Raw genomic sequence first — 22,550 nt, forward strand, 5'->3', positions numbered from 1 at the left:
AAAGCATTTGGAGAGCTGACACCAGTCTTACACTGGAGGATGCACCTCCCAAAAGCCAAATGAAAAGGGGTGGGTGAATCCTCCTGCTTCTGCCCCACTTCTGTCTTCTGCATGACCAGCACAAGGAGGATCTGTGCCCCGCTTTGAGGAGGCTTTCCTGCCTGCCCCAGGCTGCCCTGCTTATCTTGCCAGTGCTGCCTGCCCATCGCTGCCCAGTGCTGCATTTTCCCAAGCCCCAGCCTGGCACCATGCTTCTCTCAGGCTGGTCCCCTCTTGGTGGTTGTGCAGATTTTGAGAGAAGGAGAACAGTCTGTGGCTCTTCACTCCTGTGCTTTCCCTTCCCTCTCTGATGGGTGGCAGGGCCTGCCTCAAGGCTGCCCGCTAGCTGGGCCTTGGCGCATCCCAAGGTGAGACACCCACTTTCCACCAAATTCTCCTTCTTGAGAGACCCCTGCTTTGTGCCAAACTCTCGGCAGGCACATAGCCGTGGGAATACGGAAGAGCCTTAAGCGAAATCATTAGCATCGCCGGAGTCTGCCCACACCCGAAACCACAGCACCCGCAGCACCTAAACGCACCGCAAAGCGTCGACCGGTTGATGAGAAGCGGTACCCAAAGGGTGGCAGCGAGATGCGCAGCATCTCTCCCCGGCCCTCGTGTCCACTTCCTGCGTGGAGTCCACAGCGAGGAGGGAGCAAAGGGACCCCCGAGCACCCGACCGCGGGGTGTCCCGCCCCGCCGCGGACCGCCCCGCGGGGGCGGGCTGGGTGCCCCCACGGGGGCACCCAGCCCGCCCCCGCGGGGCGGTCCGCGGCGGGGCGGTACCCACGGGGCGGGGCGGGCTGCTCCGGGCCGAGCCCGCCCGGGTGCAGTCCCCGCTCCGCACCACGCCGCCGCGCAGTCCCCGCGCCGCTCCGTGGGCCGCCGGAGCCGCACGTCGGGCCGCCCTCCTCTTCCTCCCCACCGCCGCCGCCTCTCGCTATGAATGCGCGCCGGGCCCTGCTCTCCGCCGCCTTGCTCGCCAGCCTCCTCTGGGATTTACCTTGCTGCCTCCCGGCTTCCCTCCCCGCCGCCTCGGAGCTCGCCGCCTCCTCCAAGGGCGGACGGGGCCGCAGGGTGCCGCGGTCCCCACGGGAGAACCGCCCGCGGCAAGGGGGACACGCCGTGGGCCGGGCGCTCCCGCGGGCGGAACCCCACGAGTACATGCTGTCTCTGTTCAGGACTTACTCCATCGCGGAGAAACTGGGCATCAACGCCAGCTTTTTTCAGTCGTCCAAATCCGCCAACACCATCACTAGTTTTGTAGACAGGGGACGAGGTAAGTTTTGCCCCCCCACGCCCCTCACCTTCCCCCCGGGGCTGCGGGCGCCCCTTCCCGCGGCGCTCCGCGGTGCGCGGCTGCCGTCCAGCGGAGCCTGGCGCTGGGGAGGCGGGGAGCGCGCTGCATCGGTCACTGATGTTTCGCCCCCCCGCCCTCGGTATTGCAGAAAAGTGGATCTTTCGGTAAATTGTGGATCGCGTTGTTCTATTTCAAAGCAAACTGCCCCGCGGCGCTAAACCCGGACCGCGGCAGCCGTAAACGCTGCGTGCGAGAAACACGCGTGTTCTTCCCCGAATCGTCACGGGGTGGTGGGAAACATGCCCCAGCTTTGCAGGCGCACTTCGGGTGTAAATGCGACCTTGAAAAAAAAAAAAAACCGCTCTTCTGGTTTCTTTCCGTCTGCCGAAGAAAGGATCGCTCTTATCGCTGCGGCTGCAAGGCAAATAGAAAGTTCAAACTGACCGAGGGCAAACATTTGCTGCCCAAAGCTGCTCTCGCGTAGGGTCGCTTTATCGGGGTTACCTGGAAGAGCACCAGCCCCGTTTGAAAGCGCTGGGGCTGGGACGCAGCCGGCTCCGCTCGCGGGGAGGCAGCCTGACGCCCAGGTAACCCTCGGCCCCGGGGCTCAGCGGGGGGCGGCCCGGACTCGCCGTCTGCTTCGGGGCGGCATCCTACGTCCTTCAAGCCTGGTGTGTGCGGGGCTGGCCCTCACCCATCCTCGGGCCGGGGGTGGCAGCGGGGACGGCTCCCCGGGCCCTCGGCTGCCCCGCGGCGGGGAGCCCGGAGGAGGGGAGAGGACGGGGCGGGCGGCGGAGCCCGGGGCCAGCCGGGCCCCAGGCCTTGCCCGCGCTCTCCCCGGGCAGCACCGGTGCCGCGGGGCTCCCGGAACCCCTCCGCGACCTGCAGCCCCGGCCGGGGCCCTGCTTTGCTTTTCTCTCGTTGTTTCATCGCTCGTACTCGGGGCAGCGGGTGGAGATTTCTCGGCGATCCAGAGGAAAAGAGAATTTCCCTTCCCTCAAAATGCCCCCGTTTTTTTCACGTTACCTTGGTTTGTGAGCCATTAACGACAGACTACTTAACAGGTTCTTAACGAAGGTTGTGCATTCTTTCCTTCTCTCCCCCCCTCCCCGATTTGACGACCCTCCCCTCCGTCCGCGCCCCTCCCGCGGGACCCTGCCCGTGTACCTGCCGGCGGCTGGCAGCGGCGTCCCGCCGCTGCCGGGAGCCGCGAAAGCACGCCGACCTCCCCGCTTCCCGGCCCTTTCAGGGCAAAACGCAGCGCCGGGAAAGCCTCCCGGCTCCCTGGAGCTACAGGAGCCGCTCGCTCCCCAAACCGAACCGAACCCAAGACAACCCTCTCCGCCGCCTCGCCGAGCCGGCAGCCTCTCCTCCTTCCCACGGCATCCACGGCTCAGCCCCCTGCTCCATAGCCACCCCCGGCTCGGGGGGTCCTCCCCCGCGGAGGGGGCTCGGCAGGGCTCTTTCCCTCCCGCCCCGGTGCCCGTCGCACCCCTCCGGGCTCAGGTGGGTGCGTGGAAGCGTCCACGGTGGGTGCCCCCCGCGGTCCGAAGAGCCCAGCCGTTTCCGAGGGGAGAGGGGACACGAGGTTTTTGCTTTCCGCCTTCGCCTGATGGGGGTTGTTTTCTTCGTCGCTGTTAAAAGGGGGGGTGGGGAGAAGAGGACTCGCTTTCTAGAAATACGGTTTCGAAAGTTCAGCCGTCAGAAACGCGCTGGCCCGCTTTCCCCGCCAGAGAGGAAACGGGGTGCTAATTCTGCGAGCTGCGGGGAAATAGAGCCGCGCTCAAGATCACCTTATTCTTGATAACCAGAAGAAAGACAGTTAATTTAACAAATTTAGCTCATCTCGCTGCATGGGAGATTCTACTCCGGGGGAAGTGATTTGCTAACAGAAGCCCTGGTTTGATTAAGGAAAAGCCTCACTTTTCCCCATTGATTTTGATTTGATGTGTCACAGGCTGTGACCTTCTGCTGGACCTTCTGAGGGTTGCTTAGCATCAAGCCACTGATTGGAGTATTTCAACTCAGTGATCTAATTGAGTGTTCATGTCATAACATATCAAATATTGTCTAGTCTCCCATAATGAAGCGGACCAGCCAATGGCACATCACCAAAAAACTTCAAGAGAGCTTCCGTTCCTCTGAAGTGGTAGCTATTTTACTGCCCACCTCCCCGTGGGCTCCTAGCTCAGTTAATTGGCGAGCTGGAGTTGTGCTGCTGATGAACAGTCTTTGCTCAGGGAAAGCGGGGGGGGGGGGGATTTTCTGTCAATTCATTTGCAGACAATATAGCCGCCCAAATTGACCCAATTAGATGGGCTGCTCTTTCCCGAAGCGGCAGCTCCGGGGGAGACGGCGGTGGCCGTCCCTCCTGCCCGCACAGCGTCCTTCATGGCAGGGTTTCGGGGGGACAGCAGCCCAGAGAGGAGAGCGAAGCAGCTTTTAGTCCTGCCGAGAAATGCCCTTCCCGCACGGCGTGGGCTGCTGTGCCTGCGTGTCCGTGAGAGCGTCCCGAGGGAGAGGCAGCTCGGCTGCCGGCTCCTGCCTGCAGCAACCCCCGGCCAGAGCAGCCCCAAAGCCAGCCCGTCCCACCGTCCTCCTCAGCTGAGAGGGGCAGAGCGCTTCGGTGCGGACACCAACAACTGCTCCTCTTCGCCTCTTGTTTCTTTCCTTCCCGCTTGAAGCTAATAAGATCGCTTTCAGGCTAGCTCGAGAGGAGGAAAGCCACACTACTGCATTATATATATATTCCCCCCCCCCGCCCCGAGGTAGAAAAAGAGCGCAGAAAGGGGGAAAGGTTTTGCGATTCCCTCTTTTCCACCCCCTCCCGCCCCCCAGTCGCTCCCCCTTGTTACGGTCGCAAGATCAGACAGGATCTAGCTGAATGTAGGAAAATTACTGTTGCCACATGAAGTAACTCATTAAAACGCAGATGGTGCTCTCGCTGGCCTCAGGACCCCCAGCATTGGAGCTCCGCAGTAAGGCAGGACAATTAGGAGCTGCAAGGACTCCACCAGGCAGGGGGGAAAAAGAAAAAAGAGCGAGCGGGAGGGAGCTGAAGAAGGGAGCTATAAACAAGCAAATCCACAGCTAGCAAGAAACGCGGCACGGCTCGGAACAAACCGAAAACAAAAAAGAAATAGCCGGGGTGCGAGGGAGCGCGATTTTCAAAGGGATCTCCCGTGGGAAGGGAATGCCACAGGGGCCGGCTGCCGTGGGTTCACCTCGCCTTTCCCTTTGGTGTCTGCAGAGCTGCCCGCAGCCGCGGTTCCGCGGCCGGGCTCCCGCATACGAAATGTTGAGCTCCGCGCCTAAGGGACGGGGAAACCGAAATGGGTCGAGATCGCCTCCTTTTCCCCTCCCCGTTTTCTTTGTGCAGTTTCGTGTTCCAATTGAGAGGCAGCTGGATTCAGATGGGCAGGGGTCCGACCATCGTTGTTTTGCTCTTGCCGTTAGGGTCGGGAGGGGGGTGAGGAGAGGGGGCAGGAGGAAGGGGGGGATCCCGTGTGCAGAAGCTGGAAATGGCCCGGCTGTGCATGTGGCAGAAGAAAAGAGCGTAAATCCCACTTGAAGTTCATCTAGTGCAACATGTTTATGCAAAACAGCGGGTTTCTGGGTGGACCGAAAGCTGCAATATAGTATAATCTGTGCAGCGCCTTTGCCCAGGCAGTGTTGTCGTTGGCAGAAGGAAAATGAAAAATAAGCAGGGAAGTATTTTAATGGGGAAGGAGGGAATTCACAACTGTTAATTATTTGGTGACCTTGTATTCGATTTGTTTGAGCCCCTTATAAAAACACTAATGCAGACCAGACGGCCGGAGCGCGGCAGCGAGCAGCCGCTTCTCATCCCCGCCGTGCGCCCGGGGAAGGAGCGAGCGGCCCGGCCCGGCCCGGCCCGGCGGGGCCTCCGCACCCGCGGAACCTGCAGCGCGGGGGCAGGCGGCAGTCGGGGAGCGGGCTGTGTCTCCGCGCTGCCTGCGCCTGAAGGATATTTAGGAGTTTGAGTTCCCCCCCTCCCCGCGCTGCCGGAGCTGTGGGAGGGAGCGGAGCGCTGCGCGGGGCTGGGGCGCGGGCGGAGCGGGCAGCGGCGCGGAGCGTCCCCTCGGAAGCCGCGGCCGCGCCGCTCGTCTCTCCCTCCTGAAAATCTGGGGGTTCGGAGGGGTTGTTTTTTTATTTTTTTCTTTGTTTTGTTTTCTTTTGCGAAGGCGCGGGGGTTTGCGCACAGAAGCGCAGCGGGACGGGGAGGGCGGTCTGGGGAAAGCAGAGCCCGCAAGCGCCGGGAGACGGAGGCCCGCGGCCGCTCCGCGGCACAGGTAGCTCGGCGGGGCGGTGCGCGGCGCGGAGCCGCTCTGCTGACGGGAAGGAGTAATCAAAGCCTATCAAGCCATTCCGGTGGCTCCTGATTTTTTATTTTTAATTTTTAAATCCAGAAGCCCCCTTGCGGGGCTTGCTAAGAGTCCGCGTTTAATTTTTTTTTTTTTTTTTTTTTTTTTTTTTGAGGACGGTAGGACCGAGCTCTCCGCTTCGGGGATGTTTAGTTTCCGCCGCCCGCGGGGCGATGCCGTGCCGCAGCCTGGGCTGGCCCCAACCGGGAGCCGAGAGGCCCGCGGGGAGAAAACCCGGCGCAGTCCGGGGCCAGCCCGGCGCTGGGCACGGCAGCCGGGCGCCTCGCCCTCCTCATTTTCCTCCTCGCTTCGTAGTCCTATAGAAAAAAAGCAGCCGATCGGAGAAATGCTCGTTTCCTTGCGATTTCGGGGCAGGCTGGAACCGAGGTTGGGCGTCCTTGCGTGCCTGAAGTCTGGTTTCTGAGCGAAAGGGGACGTTTCAGTCCTTGCTAGTTGTGGTCAGATCTGTATGTTGTGTTGCTGTATCCCGGCGCTTCCACATATACGGCTCAGAAATATCCTCCAAAGCGTCCCCTCGCTCCATTTCTTAGCTCCGAGCGCTGGGAATGTTCAGTCCGATTTTCTCAACACGAATAATTTCGGAGGAATGATTTCTCCTCGATCGAAGTATTTCGGATAGCGAAACGTCCGCAAACGGGGAAAGGGAAAGGGACTCGGTTAATGTCTGTTACAGCAGGTAGAACCCCTCTCCGCCTCGGCGCATCTCCTGGGGCGATGCCGACAGACGAGGGGCCCGGAGACCCGCGGGATGCCCCGCGGGTGTTGCGGCCGTCCCTCTGCGCCCGAGGGCCGAGCGTCACGCGTGCGAACCGGGGAGGCAGCGGGAGGCGGCGGGAGGCGGCGGGAGGCGGCGGGAGGCGGCCGTCGGCAGCGGCGAGCCGGGGAGCGGGGCGAGGGCAGGCAACCTTCCCGGCGCAGGTACGGTAAAGCGGTGATCAAAGGTATATCGCAGCCAGGTGCCTCCCCGCTCCGGGGGAAAAAAAGAAATGGAAACAGGCCTCCATCAGCTCGCTGGGGTTTTGGCAGGACCGGGAACTCGTCCGAGGAAGGTGTGGTCTTTCCCAGTTACTCGATAGCGAAGCGAACGAAACATTTAAATCTAATCACCCGGTGTAATAAAAAACCACGGCGAGGCAGGCGCTGGGAGATGCGGAATTGAAACCCGGAGAAATACCACACATGGAGAGTCAGCCCCTTGTTTCCACAGCTCGGGTAATGCTCCGAAAGGAATACCTGTCAGCCTTGCGACTCTGCAGACAACGTGTGGGCAGCCCGTCGCAATTACGAGGGATATATGTTTTAATTTCCAGATTATTGTTGAGCGAGCGCCTGCAAAGGGTCTTTAAACTGCAAATGTGCTTTTGGTTTGCGAGTTTAAATATGGCTTGAAAGAGAATTCGGGAATGGGAAAATTCTTCTTGAACGTGGTTTGGGTATAATTTGCAGTGATGTAAAGTTAAGATCTGAGCCCTGATGAATTGGCTGCGAGCCCAGTACCTGATCTGCCATGAAAAGGGAAACTTTGCTTAGCCTTCGTTAACCCCCGGCTCGCCTCAAAGCCCAGGCTGCCGGCGAGAAAGCGAGCCCGGGAAGCGGGAGAGAGTTCACACAGGGAGTTAAAGGAAACGTCCCAACCCAGTCAGTCGTTTAACCTTGGAGATGATGAAACCGCCGCCACCGCAAAGCGGAGGAAAGCGGGAGAGGAGGCGGGCGGGGGCCCGGCGCAGCCCCCCCGGCCCGGCCCGGCCCCTGCCCGCCCCGCGGGAGCACGGGGCACGCCGGCTGCCCGGGCGCTTTGGGACGGGCAGAGCGGAGCGGGGCTGCTCTCCTCCGCCGCCGCTGACACATGCTTAAACTCCAGATAGATCTGCGCCCGTCTTCTCCCCCTCCTTCCCGCTCCCAATATTTTATCTTCGCCCGAAAAAGTAAACGACGGAGAGTCGAAATAAAACTAATACTTACTGCGTAACTAACATTCATCTAAATTAACGTTACAAACATAAACACACCTCTCCGGTGCATTTTCTGCAACGTGGCTTTCCCCAGCCCGGCTGGATGTGAGATGACTTTGCTGCTCTCGCCAAATATTTCGGTAACGGGAATAACGATAATGACAACCTCAAATGGCCTGAGAAAAAGGCAGATCTCGAGCTGGCTGTTAGAAACCCCGGATTTCACCCCAGCCGCTCCTGGGGTTTAAAGGAAAACTTGAAGAGGACAAGCCGCGATCCGTGTGTGCTCCTCACACGGAGGGAGAGGGACAGCCAGGGTGTCCCCACGCCGTCGCTGCCGCCGCTCTTTGTGTGCTGGAAAGGCGGCAGCTTCGCTGGAACAAAGGGTCCCCAAACTAGACCACCCGTCTCTCCCCGGTTTGTGGAGGCTCCGGAGGTACCGCTTTCCCTCCCCGCCCTCCGCTGCTTTTCCCACCCTCCCGACTGCGCTGGGAGCGAGCCAGTACTGGTTTAGGATTATGTATTCATCTGGAATTATTAGGTTACAAGAGCGAATAAATAGCGTTTATCTGATCGGATTCAAAGCTGCTTATTTGAAACAACCGGGAGCCCTGCCCCTTTCGGGGAGCGGAGCGGGAGCTGGCAGCTGCGCGAACCAGTGGGAGTTTTCCACCGCAGAGCCGGTGCTGCCTAAACCCGGCTCGGAGTCCCGCTTGCCCGGGGGCACATTTCTCTGCCATTCGGCCGTGTCCCCAGCGTGCCATGCCACCGAGCCGGCCGGAGCGGCCGTGCAACGCGTTCAACCTCCGCCAAGCTGGAACTTCAAAGGATGCTGCTGGGGAGCGCGTTGTAGGCGCACCCTCTGAGCAAGCCTCTGACACCCGCAGGACCGGAGCTGGCTTCCCCCCGCCCCGCCGCGTGACAGGGGTCTGCAGACCCTTTATAAACCGCTTTCGGCAGCGGGGACCCGCGGGGAATTCAGCCTCTCCCCGCTTCCCTCCCGTCTAATCCACACGCCTGGATGTCACCCTCGAGGCGGTCGAGTGCCCGCGCCGCAGCCGCCCGCCTGCGTGGGGGCTCCCGGGGGGGGGGGCGCTCTGCAACCTCCGTCCTCCGTATCCCCCCACCCCCTGGAAAGGGCTGCCCTCCCCTTCCCCGAGAGCCCGGGCGGCCGGGCAGTGCCACCCTGCTCCTGCACCCCGGCAGGGATGCGGGGGCCCCAGGGCGGGGCACCGGCCAGGAGCAGGACGGGGAGGCGGGTGGGTGGGTTTGTCTGCTCCGGAGGGACAGCGGGCTGGAGGCAGCGCTCCCCCCATCTCCACTCCATCGCGACAGGGGTGTATCAAACAGCGCGAGTGTCTCCCGTTGAAACCAAGCCTAACCCCCCAAGCAGAGAGATGGCTTAAAAGCGGAGTTGTGCCCAGGCCCGGCTCTGCCCGCACCCTAAAGCCGGGGGTGGGCCCAGGCAGGGGCAGGCGCTGGTATGGTTTCCTCGACGGTCGCTGTAGCCGTTGGAGGAAGGTGGGAGGCACCTCGGCAGGCCCGGGAGACCCGTCTGCGCCGTGTCGGATGCCCGGGCATCTGATAGATGCTGGGCGCAGGGGAAGCCAAAGGCGAGAAGGAGGAGGAGAAGGGGGAAGGGGACCTGCGCGTTCTTGCCCGAGGGATGCACATCCCCTTCAGTCTGAAGCCCTCAGTCCTGCCCGGGACCCCCTTGAAGAAGGGAAAATGGCCCCAGGGCTCTCCTGAGCTGCCGTACTCTCCTCCCGCCACACAGGCGCACCTCAGCCCCCGGCCACAAGCGTGTGAAAGGTGGAAAAACACCCCCAAACCTACAAGCAACCCATGGGCCAAATCCTGCTCCGCCCTTGCAGCGCTGCCGAGACCGCCCAGCGCCCATAGGCAGCTCCCGCTGGATTTCACTTTTCAGCTGATCGATGGAGCAGCTGTTGTCGTCACCTGAGGCTGTGACATTTTTCGGGCTGTGTGTATGTTTTTTGCAGACTCCCCCCAGGTCCCCCCGAGAAGGGTGCGCGGCCGGCCGGGCTGCCTCTCGCTCCCGGCCATGCGCTCCTCTCTGGGGAAGGAGCAGCCTCGCCACGGGGAAACCGCCGAGCCTGAAGCGGGAGGCGGGGGCAGGGATGCGGCAGGCCTGGGTCCAAATTCCCCGGGATGCGTGAAGGGACTGACCTATTTTCGCACCGCTCCGCCCGGCGCGCAGCCCCCGCGGAGGGCAGCGCGGCTAGGGCGGGGGCGGCTTCGGCCCGTGGGCTCCCGTGAACACCCCTCCCGGCGTGACACGGCCGGGAGGGTGCACGGCCATGGTCGGGGGGCCGCGGCCGTGCTCCGGCCTCCTCGCCCCGGGGGCAGGGCAAGGTGTGCGGTGCCCGGCGGGCACCCAGCTCCGCAGCCGGGGATGCCGCGTGGGTGCGCGGCGCAGCCCGGGCGGGCGGCGGGGTCTCCCACGGCGGCTCCCCGCGGGGCAGGAGGGATGCGCTCGGCTGGCTGGCAGGCTCCGCCGTGGGCTCCCGTGGCTTGCAGTGGACTCCCTGTCCACGCTCCGTCTCCCTGTTGGCGTCTGGGGGAACACGCAGCGATGCAGGGCGACTTTCGAGTACGCTAATCTGCACTGATTAACTGCACGTTAATCCGCATTGATTTTTACATCGCCGTGGCGCGTCTGAAGGTCTTGGTTTGCATAAATCATCCCGTTGTCCCTCCTGCCCCCCAGGAGGTTCCCCCAGACCTGTCAGGTAGAGCCGAGGTTGTGAAATACACTGATTAGGAATGGCAATGACCTTTGATATCAATAAATAACAGGGGGCTGTGTATTTCTTTAGTCTCCATTTCTACCCCTGGAGCGGGCTGAGTTTGGAAAAGCGGCGAGGGGCTGCTGAACAGAGGCTCCAGTGACACTTTTACTATTGAAATCTACACAAGCTTTACTAGCTTCTGGGGAAACCCAGGGGCTTTGGGAATTTTTGTATTTGCTGGGTTGTAAACATTTTATTGGAAAGCAGCTCAGGGGAATCTGGTTTGCCTTCTGCGCTGCACTTCGTACACCAATGTGTCAAAAAAGAAGTCCAGGTTTTTCTCTTGAAGAAGAATATATATGTGTATATGTATATATGTGTGCGTAACGTACATGAGCACACAAACATCGTCAGTCCTGCATTGCTGGCGAGGCTGATGGGCAGAGGATGTGCGTGGAGCAGGGGCTGCCTCTGGTGCGGGAGAGCGGTCTCCTGTCTGGTGCGGGTCCTTCCATACCACCTTTTCCTTTTCCTTTTCCTTTTCCTTTTCCTTTTCCTTTTCCTTTTCCTTTTCTTCTTCCTCTTCTTCTTCTCTTCCTCCTCCTCCTCCTCCTCCCCCTTCCCCTTCTCCTCCTCCTCTCCCAGCCCTCCCCCGGGCCCGGCTCGGGCCCGGCTCCCGGTGGAGCCCCTGGTCCCGGTCCGGGGGCGGCCCCGGCTGGGGGGCGGGGGTGAGGCGGGCAGGAGCGGCCCTGGCCGGGCAGCCGGCGGCCCTGCCCGCCCTTCCCCTCCTCGGAGACCTCTCGGCAGATCCCCCTGAGCGCAACTGACTGTAATTATTTTTTATCTCGCAGACGATCTCTCGCCCGCTCCCTTGAGGCGGCAGCAGTATGTGTTTGATGTATCGACCCTCTCGGAGACGGAGGAGCTGGTGGGGGCCGAGCTGCGGCTCTTCCGCCGGCCCCCCCGCGGCCGCCCGCCGCCCGCCGCCCCGCTGCACATGCAGCTCTTCCCCTGCCTCTCGCCGCGGCCGCTGGACTCCCGCGCCCTGGACCTGCGGGCGGCCCCGGCCGCCGGCTGGGAGGTCTTCGACGTGCGGCAGGGCCTGCGGGAGCAGCGGCCCTGGAAGCGGCTGTGCCTGGAGCTGCGGGCCTCGGCGGGCCGCGGGCCGCCGCGCTGGCTGGACCTGCGGGGCCTGGGCTTCGGGCGCCGGACGCGGCCGCCGCAGGAGCGGGCGCTGCTGGTGGTCTTCACCCGCGCCCGGCGGCGGAGCCTCCTCGGGGAGCTGCGCGCCGAGCTGGGCGCGCCGCCGCCGCCGGGCGCCGCCCGCCGCCCGCCGCCCCGGCGCCAGCGGCGCACCGCCTTCGCCAGCCGGCACGGCAAGCGGCACGGCAAGAAGTCCCGCCTGCGCTGCAGCAAGAAGCCGCTGCACGTCAACTTCAAGGAGCTGGGCTGGGACGACTGGATTATCGCCCCGCTGGAGTACGAGGCCCACCACTGCGAGGGGGTCTGCGACTTCCCGCTGCGCTCCCACCTGGAGCCCACGAACCACGCCATCATCCAGACCCTCATGAACTCCATGGACCCCGGCTCCACGCCGCCCAGCTGCTGCGTCCCCACCAAATTGACTCCCATCAGCATCCTCTACATCGACGCGGGCAACAACGTGGTGTACAAGCAGTACGAGGACATGGTGGTGGAGTCCTGCGGCTGCAGGTAGCGGGCGGGACGCCCCTCGGCGGCAGCCGGGGCTGCGTCTGGCGGAGATGCGCCGGCGGCGAGCGGGGACCGCCCGCGCCCGCCCGGAGCGTGGCTGGGGCGAAGGGGACCGGCGGGCGGCGGCCGGCGCGGAGGGGCGTGTGGCGGCGACCCCGGCGCCCGTTTTCCGCGGCAGCTGCCCGCGGCGGCAGCGGGGGCTCGGGCGGCGCCGGCCCGCGGCCGGCGAGCGGGGAAGGGCGAGCGGGCAGGGCGGGCGGCGCGGCCCCCGCCGGGTCCCTTCCCTGCTTCCCTTCCCGCCCCCGGGGTTTATCTGGCGATCTAGCCTCCTCCCTCCAAAGGTGAAGGCAATTTACCAAGTACAAAAAGAGTCGGGGGAGGGAGAGGGAGCAGGCTGATCCCTCTCTCTGAAGTTGCTCTGAAAAGGGCTGTTTCATTTCTGCCCTCTCTCTTTCACATTCCTGCAAGATTACCAGCCAGAAATAGCCTACGGCCCCCCACCCCCCCAAAGGAAAAAAAAAGAAAGAGAAAAGGAAAAAAAAAAAAAGAAAAAAAGGAATTGCTCAAGATTGTAATTACCAGTTAGGTTTTATTTTAAGACAGCAACGAAAAACTGTGAAGAGCGAAGTGTTACAGCAAGCACAACCTGGGTGGATTGGAAAGGAAACTCCTTCGGATTTCACGAACAGTGCGAGGGTGCTATTGCCAGATCTCTAGGTAGCTCTAGCTCGGCAGCCCTCGCAACCTGCAGCAGTATTATACGCAAATGTTGTGCTGGAAAAGGCGTTTTATGTAAGATTTCTGTTTCTTTCCAACCTTTGGTCTCAGCTGTGGCTTCACCTGAGGAAAGTGCACTTCGAAGCATGCCTAGCCCTTTCTCAATGTAACTATTATGTTCGTAGGTTCAGGCTTTTCCCCACTGATTTCTAGAATTGTTGGCTTATCTGGTTTCGCAGAGCTACAAACTGGTGGGAAAAAAAAAAAAGAGAAGAGAATAATAATATAAAATGCTAATAAAAAGACTCGACCAGGAGCAATAATTTAAAATGCACATTTTGCTTTGGATGCACTGTTGTTCATATAAAAGTTGTAAATATTTGTTTATTTAAACAGACTGAAAAGTGCAAAATGGAGATGAACAACATGCATTTCTTTTTTTAATGTACAAAACATTATATGCACTCGAAATGTTATAATTTCTAATATTTTTAAAAGTTTATATTTGAGTTGTACAGAATTAAGCATTAATCAAATATTTCATCCTTACTTAACATTATCGTTTCCTTAAGATATTATTACAAGATTTAAATTCTGTGCTAATAATGGAGAAAAGAACTTTTTTTTACTGTCTACCTCACTATAATGCAAGTATTTACAACTCTAAAGTTATCTGAGGTAAATTAATATTCAGAACATTTTTACAATACACCTTTACTGGACGATACTACAACTATTACTGTATTATTAAACGTTTTTTTTTCCAAAAAGTCAGCTTGCTTTTATATGTTCTATTATTTGGTTAAGTAATTCTAAGTTCTCAAGTAAACATTGGCTTCAGTTCTAAAATGCTGCAGAGTTGAGTTGGAGCAAGTGCCACTTTAAGACATACCTGAAGCCATTCCTCCTATCTGAAGACTTCTTGTGCTCTCACAAGTTTCGTCTTTGGTATATGCCGGTGGCATAAAGCTGCATTATGTTTCTATGCATTTTATGCGATAATTACTGTAAGTGGGAGAATGCGTTAAGGGGAAAAATTCAGGCAAACATTTGTAAATCTCATCTGTACTTGGGCACATTTATATACACTGTATGATGATGATGAGCAAAAGACAATGAATGTTTTATAAATTATATTTATTTTGATACAATGGGTAATATATTTATTAAATATTTCCTGGCTATCTCTTAGATAATGAAGAACTATTCAATCAGCAGCTGTTTTAGTACGAGAAGGATTTCCCTCCTCTCTCGCAACACTGCGTGTGGAGAAGGTGGTGCAGGCAGCGTCGGGGCTGTGAGCCCCACTCTCGGGGAAAAAAAAAAGCCTCACCTTATATGCAGAAGGGCTGAAAGAGCTGCTCACCTTGTGGAATGTGTTTGAAAACAAGGTTCTGTTCATGGAAAGTGTTTTTTTTTAACCAAATCACAAGATATGATCGCACACGTTTTTCTCTGGCCAACTTTCACTCCCTCGGACTGGTGCTTGAACAAAGGATTGCAGAATCGGGCCCAAGTGTTTGAATAGCAGCGGCTGAGAGACCTGTGGAAGAGTCCAGCCTTAGAGTTGGTACAACTGCACGAGGAATATTTCTTTTTAGTACTTTTAGTACTTCAGTACTTTTAGTGAAACACTTTTTAGCGTTTCAAGTTCATGACTAATAGTAGATTTGGAAATCGCAGATTTGAAAAGAGCTTTAATTTTAAAGCTGAGTTCACTGTTTGCAGCTCTCACCGGTGTGAACTTTGGTTGCTGCTCCGACCACACAGGTTCAGCCTTCTGCCATGGATCAAGCTCCCGCTCTCTTTATGAAGGAAAGCAGTGGGAAAATGATGCCCAACAGGCTGGAATATGCTCTCTGAGGAAAGATAATCAAGATACGTAAGATGCCGTCAGCTGGAAATGAACGTGATGTGAAAATCTGAAATTTTACAAAATTCACAGATAGTGAAGGCTGAATGAATCATCTCTTTATTTTGCTGTCTAGTGAGCCAGTGAATTACCACGTGTACAGACAACGCTTCAGCTAAAAGCATACACTGAGATTTTCAATGCAATTTCCTTTCCATGTAAAAACCAGTATCGCTTCTATTGCAAGCCCGTACATTGCACGCTTGATAGCAAGCAGTATTGTCACTGAGCTTCTCCACCTCAGACATGGCTTTGGGGAGCTTCATCAGACAAAGTTCAACTGTGGGAGGCCTAAGAAATCTCTCCTCAAAGGAAGTTCTTAAAAAGGCAACAGAGAAGATTTTGCTGTCTTGGATGTACAGTGTAGAGCAGTTTGTACCTTCTCCTACATTAGCTGAATTTTTGGTGACATCTTTAATGGCCAGAAAAGGATTGAAAGCCCTTTGTCCCAAATGTCTGGTCTGTGCTTGTTAACCTCCAAGGGAATTGAGAGGACCTGAAAAAAGGCAAATAGTCAGAATCTGCAGTATCTGCTTTGGAGACAAACTTTTTGGATTTTACTTACTGAAAGAGAGGAAACACTGGCCTTTCTGAGCATGTGCTCTGGATGCTATAGCTAATATAACATTAACTGAACCCATTTTGGCAAGTCTGTTCTTCCTAAAGATGGGATCTCTGCTCATTTCCTTTTTTAGGTCTGCAATATTCTTTTGCACAAAACTGAGAAGGAGCAGTACGGTGCTGAGAAGGAGAAGTGAAAAGATACAGCAAAGCTGATCAATGGTCTTTCCTTCCTTGCACCTCCCTTCCTCTCTCCCACCCTCCCCCCAAGAGCTAACCAGTAAACTGAACAAAAAATACCAGTAATTATTTTTTCAGCTTTTACCACAAATACTGCAAGCCTTTGTTACAGAGAAATCCAAATATGGAAATTCAGTGGATGCGCAGCTCAGATCTCTTTGTCCTGCCAAAGTAATATGAATTTTCTTTTCCATTTCTCAACTCCCCATGCTCAAAATCATATTTAAAAAGGGGAAATGATTTCTTTTATTATGTTGCTGGCCAGAAGAGGGAGCAGAATCTGTGAAGTAGTGGGAATAGACACCAGCGGACAGAAGACAGCTGAAGTTGATCTGGCTGATGGTGTGATATGTATCAGCAGACGTTACACGATTCATCCATTGCACTTGGCTGTGTTGCTCAAACACAAGAAAACCATTGGCTCATCTTTGAAGTATAGATATGCATCGGAAGAATTAAATTCTGAGTATTCAAATGAAAAAAATAGCATGGGGCTTAAGCCCTTACTTTGTAAGTACTGCTCCTCCTTTTTGGACCACAGACTCCCTCTTACAATGACTTATGGGAGGGGTGTATTTTTGCAAATGGTTTTTGTGGGAAAATGCTGAAAGCCCCCCATGAACAGTAGATCTGCCCCCCATGAACAATAGACCCAGTCTTCCTCTTCACTATCTCCACGTAGATGAGAGGTCAGTCTGTTTACTGAAATGTATAAAATGCGCATGTTTATTTTTTACACCTATATGTTTAACCTCAAACCTTGGCTGAGGGACAGAGTTGATCACGTTGTCTGAAACATCTTCCTTCATAACCTCTTAATCTTTGCTTCAGAAGCACCTCTGAAGCTTTGAGGAAGTCGAGTGACTGAACTTCACCCTTGTCGATCATTCAGAGGCTGAGCAGCAGGACAGCAGATTTCAATAGCGTGTAATTTGTTCTCTCACATAGCGGCCATGTGCTGTAAAGGAGTATACTCCCCTAGAGCAGGGTCCTCTTGTCAGCGTCCAGCTATATTATACGATTAGATTTCCAAATATTTGTTCTTGTTTCTTTGCGGTGTCAGACCCATTGTAAACTGAGGATGTTCCAGCTGTTCATAATTGTGAGGGAAGACAGTCAACATATTATCCCTGCTACGCTCATCATCTGCCTATTTCTTGATGACTGCAGCCTTGAAACGTACCACTGTCTTAGTTAATATACATTACTATTTAGCGTATTGTACTGCTGGGAATGAGAAAGGGCTCTCCCAAGGTTGTAACCGGAGCTAATTTCGCATGGCTTCAGCCTGGTGCAGCGTGTGGGACCCTATATTTGCCCAGGTACTAGCATTTTGACAAAACTAGGGTTCATTTAAACTATGTCGGCCGTCAACCCTCTCTCTGGAACTGAGAAGTCTGGAATCGGACTGGGGACTTCTATCCCATAAGACCACTTTCCTACTAACAACTTTCTGTGCCATTTTTTAGGAAGACTCTTAGGAGAATTTCCATCCGATGGAGCATTTTTTAATCAGTGAAAAAACCATCATTTTTCAGAACGTGAGAATTTTATTACTAGAGAAGAACAAGTGAGAAGACTCCTAGGGCACCAGTTTTTCAACTGGGTGGGCAGGAAAGACCTCAGGTGAATAAAAAACCTGGAGGTCTGGTTGACAACTCATTTCTAGAGTGGAAGTGGGAAATTGCAGGAGGGCCATAGAAGAACAAAAGGGATAACGTAAGGGCAAACTGCCAAACATCTGAGATGTCTTTTCACTAATGCTAAGAGTATGGAGAATAAACAGGAAGAACTAGAAGTCTTGGGACACAACAAAGGCTACAGTTTAATCAGCATCACACAGGCTCAGTGGAATACATTGCAGCACTTCGATATTAGCAGAGAGAGTATAATTTGTGTAGGAAGGACAGGCAGGAAAAAAGGGAAGAGTATTATCTGATATATTAGGAATGCATAGAAGGCCAGAAAGAGGGGAGAGACAGAGCTGTCGGAGATAAAATAGAGAGGAACTGTAAAGCTCTCCTAATGATTACTTAATGAGGAGGAGAACGTCGATGTCACATTTTTTGAGCAACTACTGGGAGTGTCCTGAGGATATGAGGTAGTGGTAATAGAGGACTTTATCTAACCAGATATCTGCTGTAAGACAAAAAACAACCCACAACCCAACAGCAGAGCACAGACAGTTCCACAAGTTTTTGGAATGTGTTGGGACAACTTTTTGTTTCAAAGAGTGGAGGCAGTTACAGGAGACATGGCCAGATAAGCTATGATAGATACGACTAATAAAGAGAAACTCACGAGAAGACAATTGGAGCTCACGTGTCTGTGGAAAAGGAGGATTGAGAGGAGGAGAACAAGACCAAATGACTCCTGTAAGGCAGATTTCCTCACGTTGGGGAACTGATAGGGAAGGTTCTGCAGGGAGGAGCCAAAAGGAGAAAGGAGCTTAAGGAAACAGGCAGTTTGGAAAAAGTCCTTATTTAAAGATCCCGTAGGAAGCTATCCTGCTGGCAAGGAGGACAGTGTTGGAAGAAATCAGGGGGGCCGGGTCAGGAGCCACTTGGTTATCTGACAACAAAAACCCATCATATAAAAAATGAGCAAAGACAGTGTACTAGGAAAAGTAAAAAAGAAGGGCTGAAGTATAAAGAATGCAAAAGGGAGCAGAAAAAGAAATGAGAAGAAAAGAAGGAAAAGGGCTATCATTTCATGGATAGCGATCATTTCAGGGATGGCGAACAAAGGACAAACGACAGAGCGGGCTGAAGTGTGAAACACCACCTTTGCAAGTAGGGGACACCTGATACCAGAGGCTGAACACACTTAGAGCTAGCAAGGGAATTGAAACACAGGCCACAGAAAAGAAGTGAAAGAACATTTGAATAAAGTGTATGTACTCAGAGCAGAAAGTCCTGGGGACGTTTGCTCTGGTATAATTAAAGAACTAACCACAGTAATTTCTGAAATATTAACAAGTGTATTTAAGAACACGCAGAAGAATTAAGAGGTACCAAGAATTACAGATCAGCCAACCTGTCTCAGATATCTCAAACACTTTGAATAAAACTACAAAAAATGCAAGTGCTTCATATAATAGCAACTGCAGAATGATAACATGATAAAAACATCCGACGTGAATTTATCCAGATAAATAATCATATCAAACTAGTCTAATGTTCTTCTTTGATAAGAGTGAAATGAAACTTAAGCACTTAAGAATACGGGTTTCCGAATGATCTTGCTACATTAAAGGGGCAGTTTGACAGAAGTACAGCAAAATATAATAGCAACAAGTGCAAAATATTACACTTAAGAAAGGATAACCTCAAACATAAGATGCAAAATCTGGCTAGATAATGGCTCTGCAAGAAGAATCAGGGCTTTATAGTTGAATGAATTCTGAATATGAGGTAATAAATGATGCTGTTGCCCAGGATATTCCAGGATATAATAACTGGGATGTTAGATGTGGGAAATGCTCCATGGTGCTTTGGACTGATGAGAGCTCAGGTAAAGCTTTGTGTCCGGTTTTAGGGATCACACTCTTGCAGATAATTTTCTGATGTCTTCTGAACCATCGGTGGTCTGGTGACCACAGACTGACTAACAGGGCCTTGCACCTAAATGTATCTGGGCATGACAGATACATATGTAAGACTGCGCAGCTCGTGGTCCACAGACCAGACGTTCTTTGGTTTCTTTCTCTCTATGCTCTGAGAAATATTTTCAAATATGTCTACCAGGATAAGCCTTGCTCGGTCCCTCACCATCAGAAGAGGAAGGAGTGGAGCTCCCAGTGGCTCAGCGCACGGAGCACTCTCCACAGTGCCACAGCGCCTGAGGTCTTTTCATCATAAACTGCCTGAGACCAAGGAGGATTGGATGCCATGGTACTCCTAAAAACTCTGTTATGCACTCATCTGCAATTAACTCCCTTGAGAAACACAGGCCTGAATTTTGCTCTTAAAATGGGAAAAAGGGGATTTATTGTGATGCCTATTGTGGCAGTGAAACTGGACAGTACCCCTGCTGGGATGTCATTAGTACTGAGCAGAGTGGAATAAATGTCTCCCATAACTTTATATAAGGCATTCTGTTTAATACAGCCAGCTGAATGCTTCAGAATGAGAGAGAGACTTTGTTTGCTCCCGCTCCGGTGGAGTCCTGCGCTGGGCAAGAGTCTCTTGTTGCCATCATAAACCAGACAATGGCTCATGGCATGACAACAATGTGCTGTTTTGATGGGCTTCTGTGAATTCACCAGACATGATCTGCTGTTGATGCTTATGCTGTCCAAAAAAGTCCCAGACCTCAATCTGCCTAAAACCAGTTATCTCCACTTTCCAGCAGATATTCTGCACCCAGCACTGTTATGCCCTGCAGCTGGCTCCCAAATACTTTTCAGAGACTGGGTTTTATGTCTTCAAGAGTTTTAATTTGGCACTGCTGTTCTGTTTGTCATTTACTATTCATATTGGTTCAGATGAAGATCTCTGGAGAGGAGTTTTGGATCTTATTGTGATCAGCCAGATAAAAGCAACAGAAAGCTCTGGTCCGTCTTGAAACAGAAATCCTTCAGACCTGAGAGGAAGCGGTTCTTGGATGTGTCTGCAAGCCCTTGGCACAGCCATGAACTGAATACAGCGTACCTGCTCATCAGTCCCTTCACATACATCTTTCACTAGCGAAGAAGATCAGCATCCAGTATGCCGCAGGCTCCCAAATGTTAGTTGCTTTGTTCTGTTATTTTAGAGTGAAATAAATGACTACCATCATCCAGAACTGGAATTCTGTAAAACATACTTCTGTCCCTTTTTGTCAATACCTAACATCAAGCCCTGTGAGCAGACTCTTTTCATTAACAGTGCTGAAGTTGTGCTGACCCTTCTCTATCATTCAGTTGCTGTTTCTTTTTGTTCTTTTAGACTAGAGTCTAAAAACCTATTTAACCTGGGATGTACCTCTGCCAAAGGCTGGTCTGCTGGGAGGCAATGCAAACAAATTCATCACTGATGAAACAGGCAGCAGAGCCATCAAACGTAAAGCAGCTACGGCAAGTCTGGCTGAAAGGTTTTGAGAGAGAAAGAGGAAATAGAGAAGTGTTCATCATTTAAGGACTTCTCGAGTATTTCTGATTTCACATTTCTTCCAAAGGAAGAATGGGCCTCCTTAGGAGAGGATGAATGCCTGAGAAGGTGAGGCAGATGGGATCACCCTGGGGCCATTAGAAGTGTGGCAAAGAATTTGAAAGCATTCACATTTTCCTGAAAAACAACAAAAAACACTCTGTGTTGCCCGATTGACTTGTCATAGCAGTTAGTCTGCGTGAGGAGAAGCTGTCTTCAACATGCATGAAAATTTTCTGAATTTTTCTATACTTCTGAGTGCTATAGTATTAGAAATTGTTGAGACATCTACTCTCTAGCTACCTTTTGAGTATTGCACTGTTACAGATGTGAAAGGGCTAGAGCAGCTTAGAGAAAGCCCGAATGATGTACTCCTACATATCATGCTTTGTACAGCTTGGTAGTCCTAGCATGTCTGCTGATATTTCTTGCTCCGGGTTCTGCTCTGTCCACTCTCAGCAACCACCAGGATAAACCGTTTGGTGCAAAGGTGGAATTTGTTTCAGATGGCACAGCGCAGTGGTAATGCCTTCTCCTCCCTACAGCTTGTGTTCTGGTCTTTTCTGCTTGCGGCACAAGCTTCACCAGAAACTTCAGGGCATTTAGACTCATAGCCTCATAGCCTAGCAAGAGGGTTTTGTTTTGTGCAAGGAAGTATATGCATTCAAATTCAAAGCAGATTGTTTTATGCAGTGTCAAATTCTGTGCAGATGGAACATGATATGATATGTTGAAGTGGGATATATAGCATATGGCCATAATTCAGGGAAACACATTTCTCCAGCTGGATACCTGCTATTGAGTTGGAAAACATGTGTCCCGCATTCTGGTAGACTTCTACCAGAACAGTGAGAGGACATAAAAGACAACTCATTCCTGGTATTGAGTATCAGCTAATACTTACATCTATTTCACTGGTTTCATAGTGCTGTTCAAAATTAAGCCTCCTGTTGTCACAACAGGCGAAGTACAACTGAAAAAAAAAAGCTATTGCTGAGCTCTGCACCCCTAAGTACATGTTGAGAAGCCAACACGTGCAAACAGGCTGGACCACTTTGCACAGCTCTGACTTTGGGCTAGCATGCCCATGCCTTCTCCATTCCTGTCCCTGGGAGAAATGAAGCCCATGCTGCCTCTGGGTGCAGCGCTTCTTCCAGGCACCAGCCCCTGACTCATGGGCTCCGGCGATCCCCTAGGGTGCAGCAACCACCCTCAGCCCACGTCTTGCTCAGCCTTGCTGGGACGCTGTGGTGAGCAGCTGGATGGGAGCAATGGGTGTCTTTGGGCAGAGGGGCTGTGGTTCTGCCTGGCTCCCGTATGGCCTTGCAAGGTGCGGGCATCATTTCACGGCATCCCTAGGCTGGCGGGAGCCAAGCTGTACATGGCAGACCTATTCCTCAAGGAAAATGGGCCCATGGAGAGGTGAGCTGTAAGTGACTTAAGCTGTATTAATCATCAACTTATGCCTCCTGCCAGGCAGAGGTAGGCTGTGCGTGCAGTTTCTTCTGTGGTTCAACTGCTAAATACCTCGTGGTCAGACTCATGAGTAATTACCTGCCTCAGCCCACTTTTAAATAATGAAGCAAATATAAACCATTGCCCTGGAGTGATCCATCCTTTTCAACACTGCCATTCCCTGCCTGCTGATCACCCGCTCTGCTCCCTTGCACCCGTCCAGGCTCTAACATTGCGCTGCTCCATCCCAGCCAAGCACAGCTAGTAAATAACCATCCCTCTCTGCTCAGGCTAACAACCCTCCCCTCTCACACCCTTCTCTCTGCTTTTTCTTTTGCAGACTCTGTTCCTTTTGCGATTAGCTTTGCTTTCA

General features: G+C 53.7%; 1 protein-coding gene across 1 annotated transcript; it reads left to right on the forward strand.

The window, feature by feature from the left end:
- Positions 1-981: 981 nt before the first annotated feature.
- GDF6 (growth differentiation factor 6) lies at positions 982-12,167 on the forward strand. The gene is made up of 2 exons (XM_076332163.1): positions 982-1,318; positions 11,302-12,167. Exons 1-2 carry the CDS (start codon positions 982-984, stop codon positions 12,165-12,167), a joined length of 1,203 nt encoding a protein of 400 aa, XP_076188278.1.
- Positions 12,168-22,550: the final 10,383 nt, after the last annotated feature.

This window comes from Aptenodytes patagonicus, chromosome 2 (genome assembly GCF_965638725.1).
Source record: "Aptenodytes patagonicus chromosome 2, bAptPat1.pri.cur, whole genome shotgun sequence".
NCBI classification, from domain to species: Eukaryota; Metazoa; Chordata; class Aves; order Sphenisciformes; family Spheniscidae; genus Aptenodytes; species Aptenodytes patagonicus.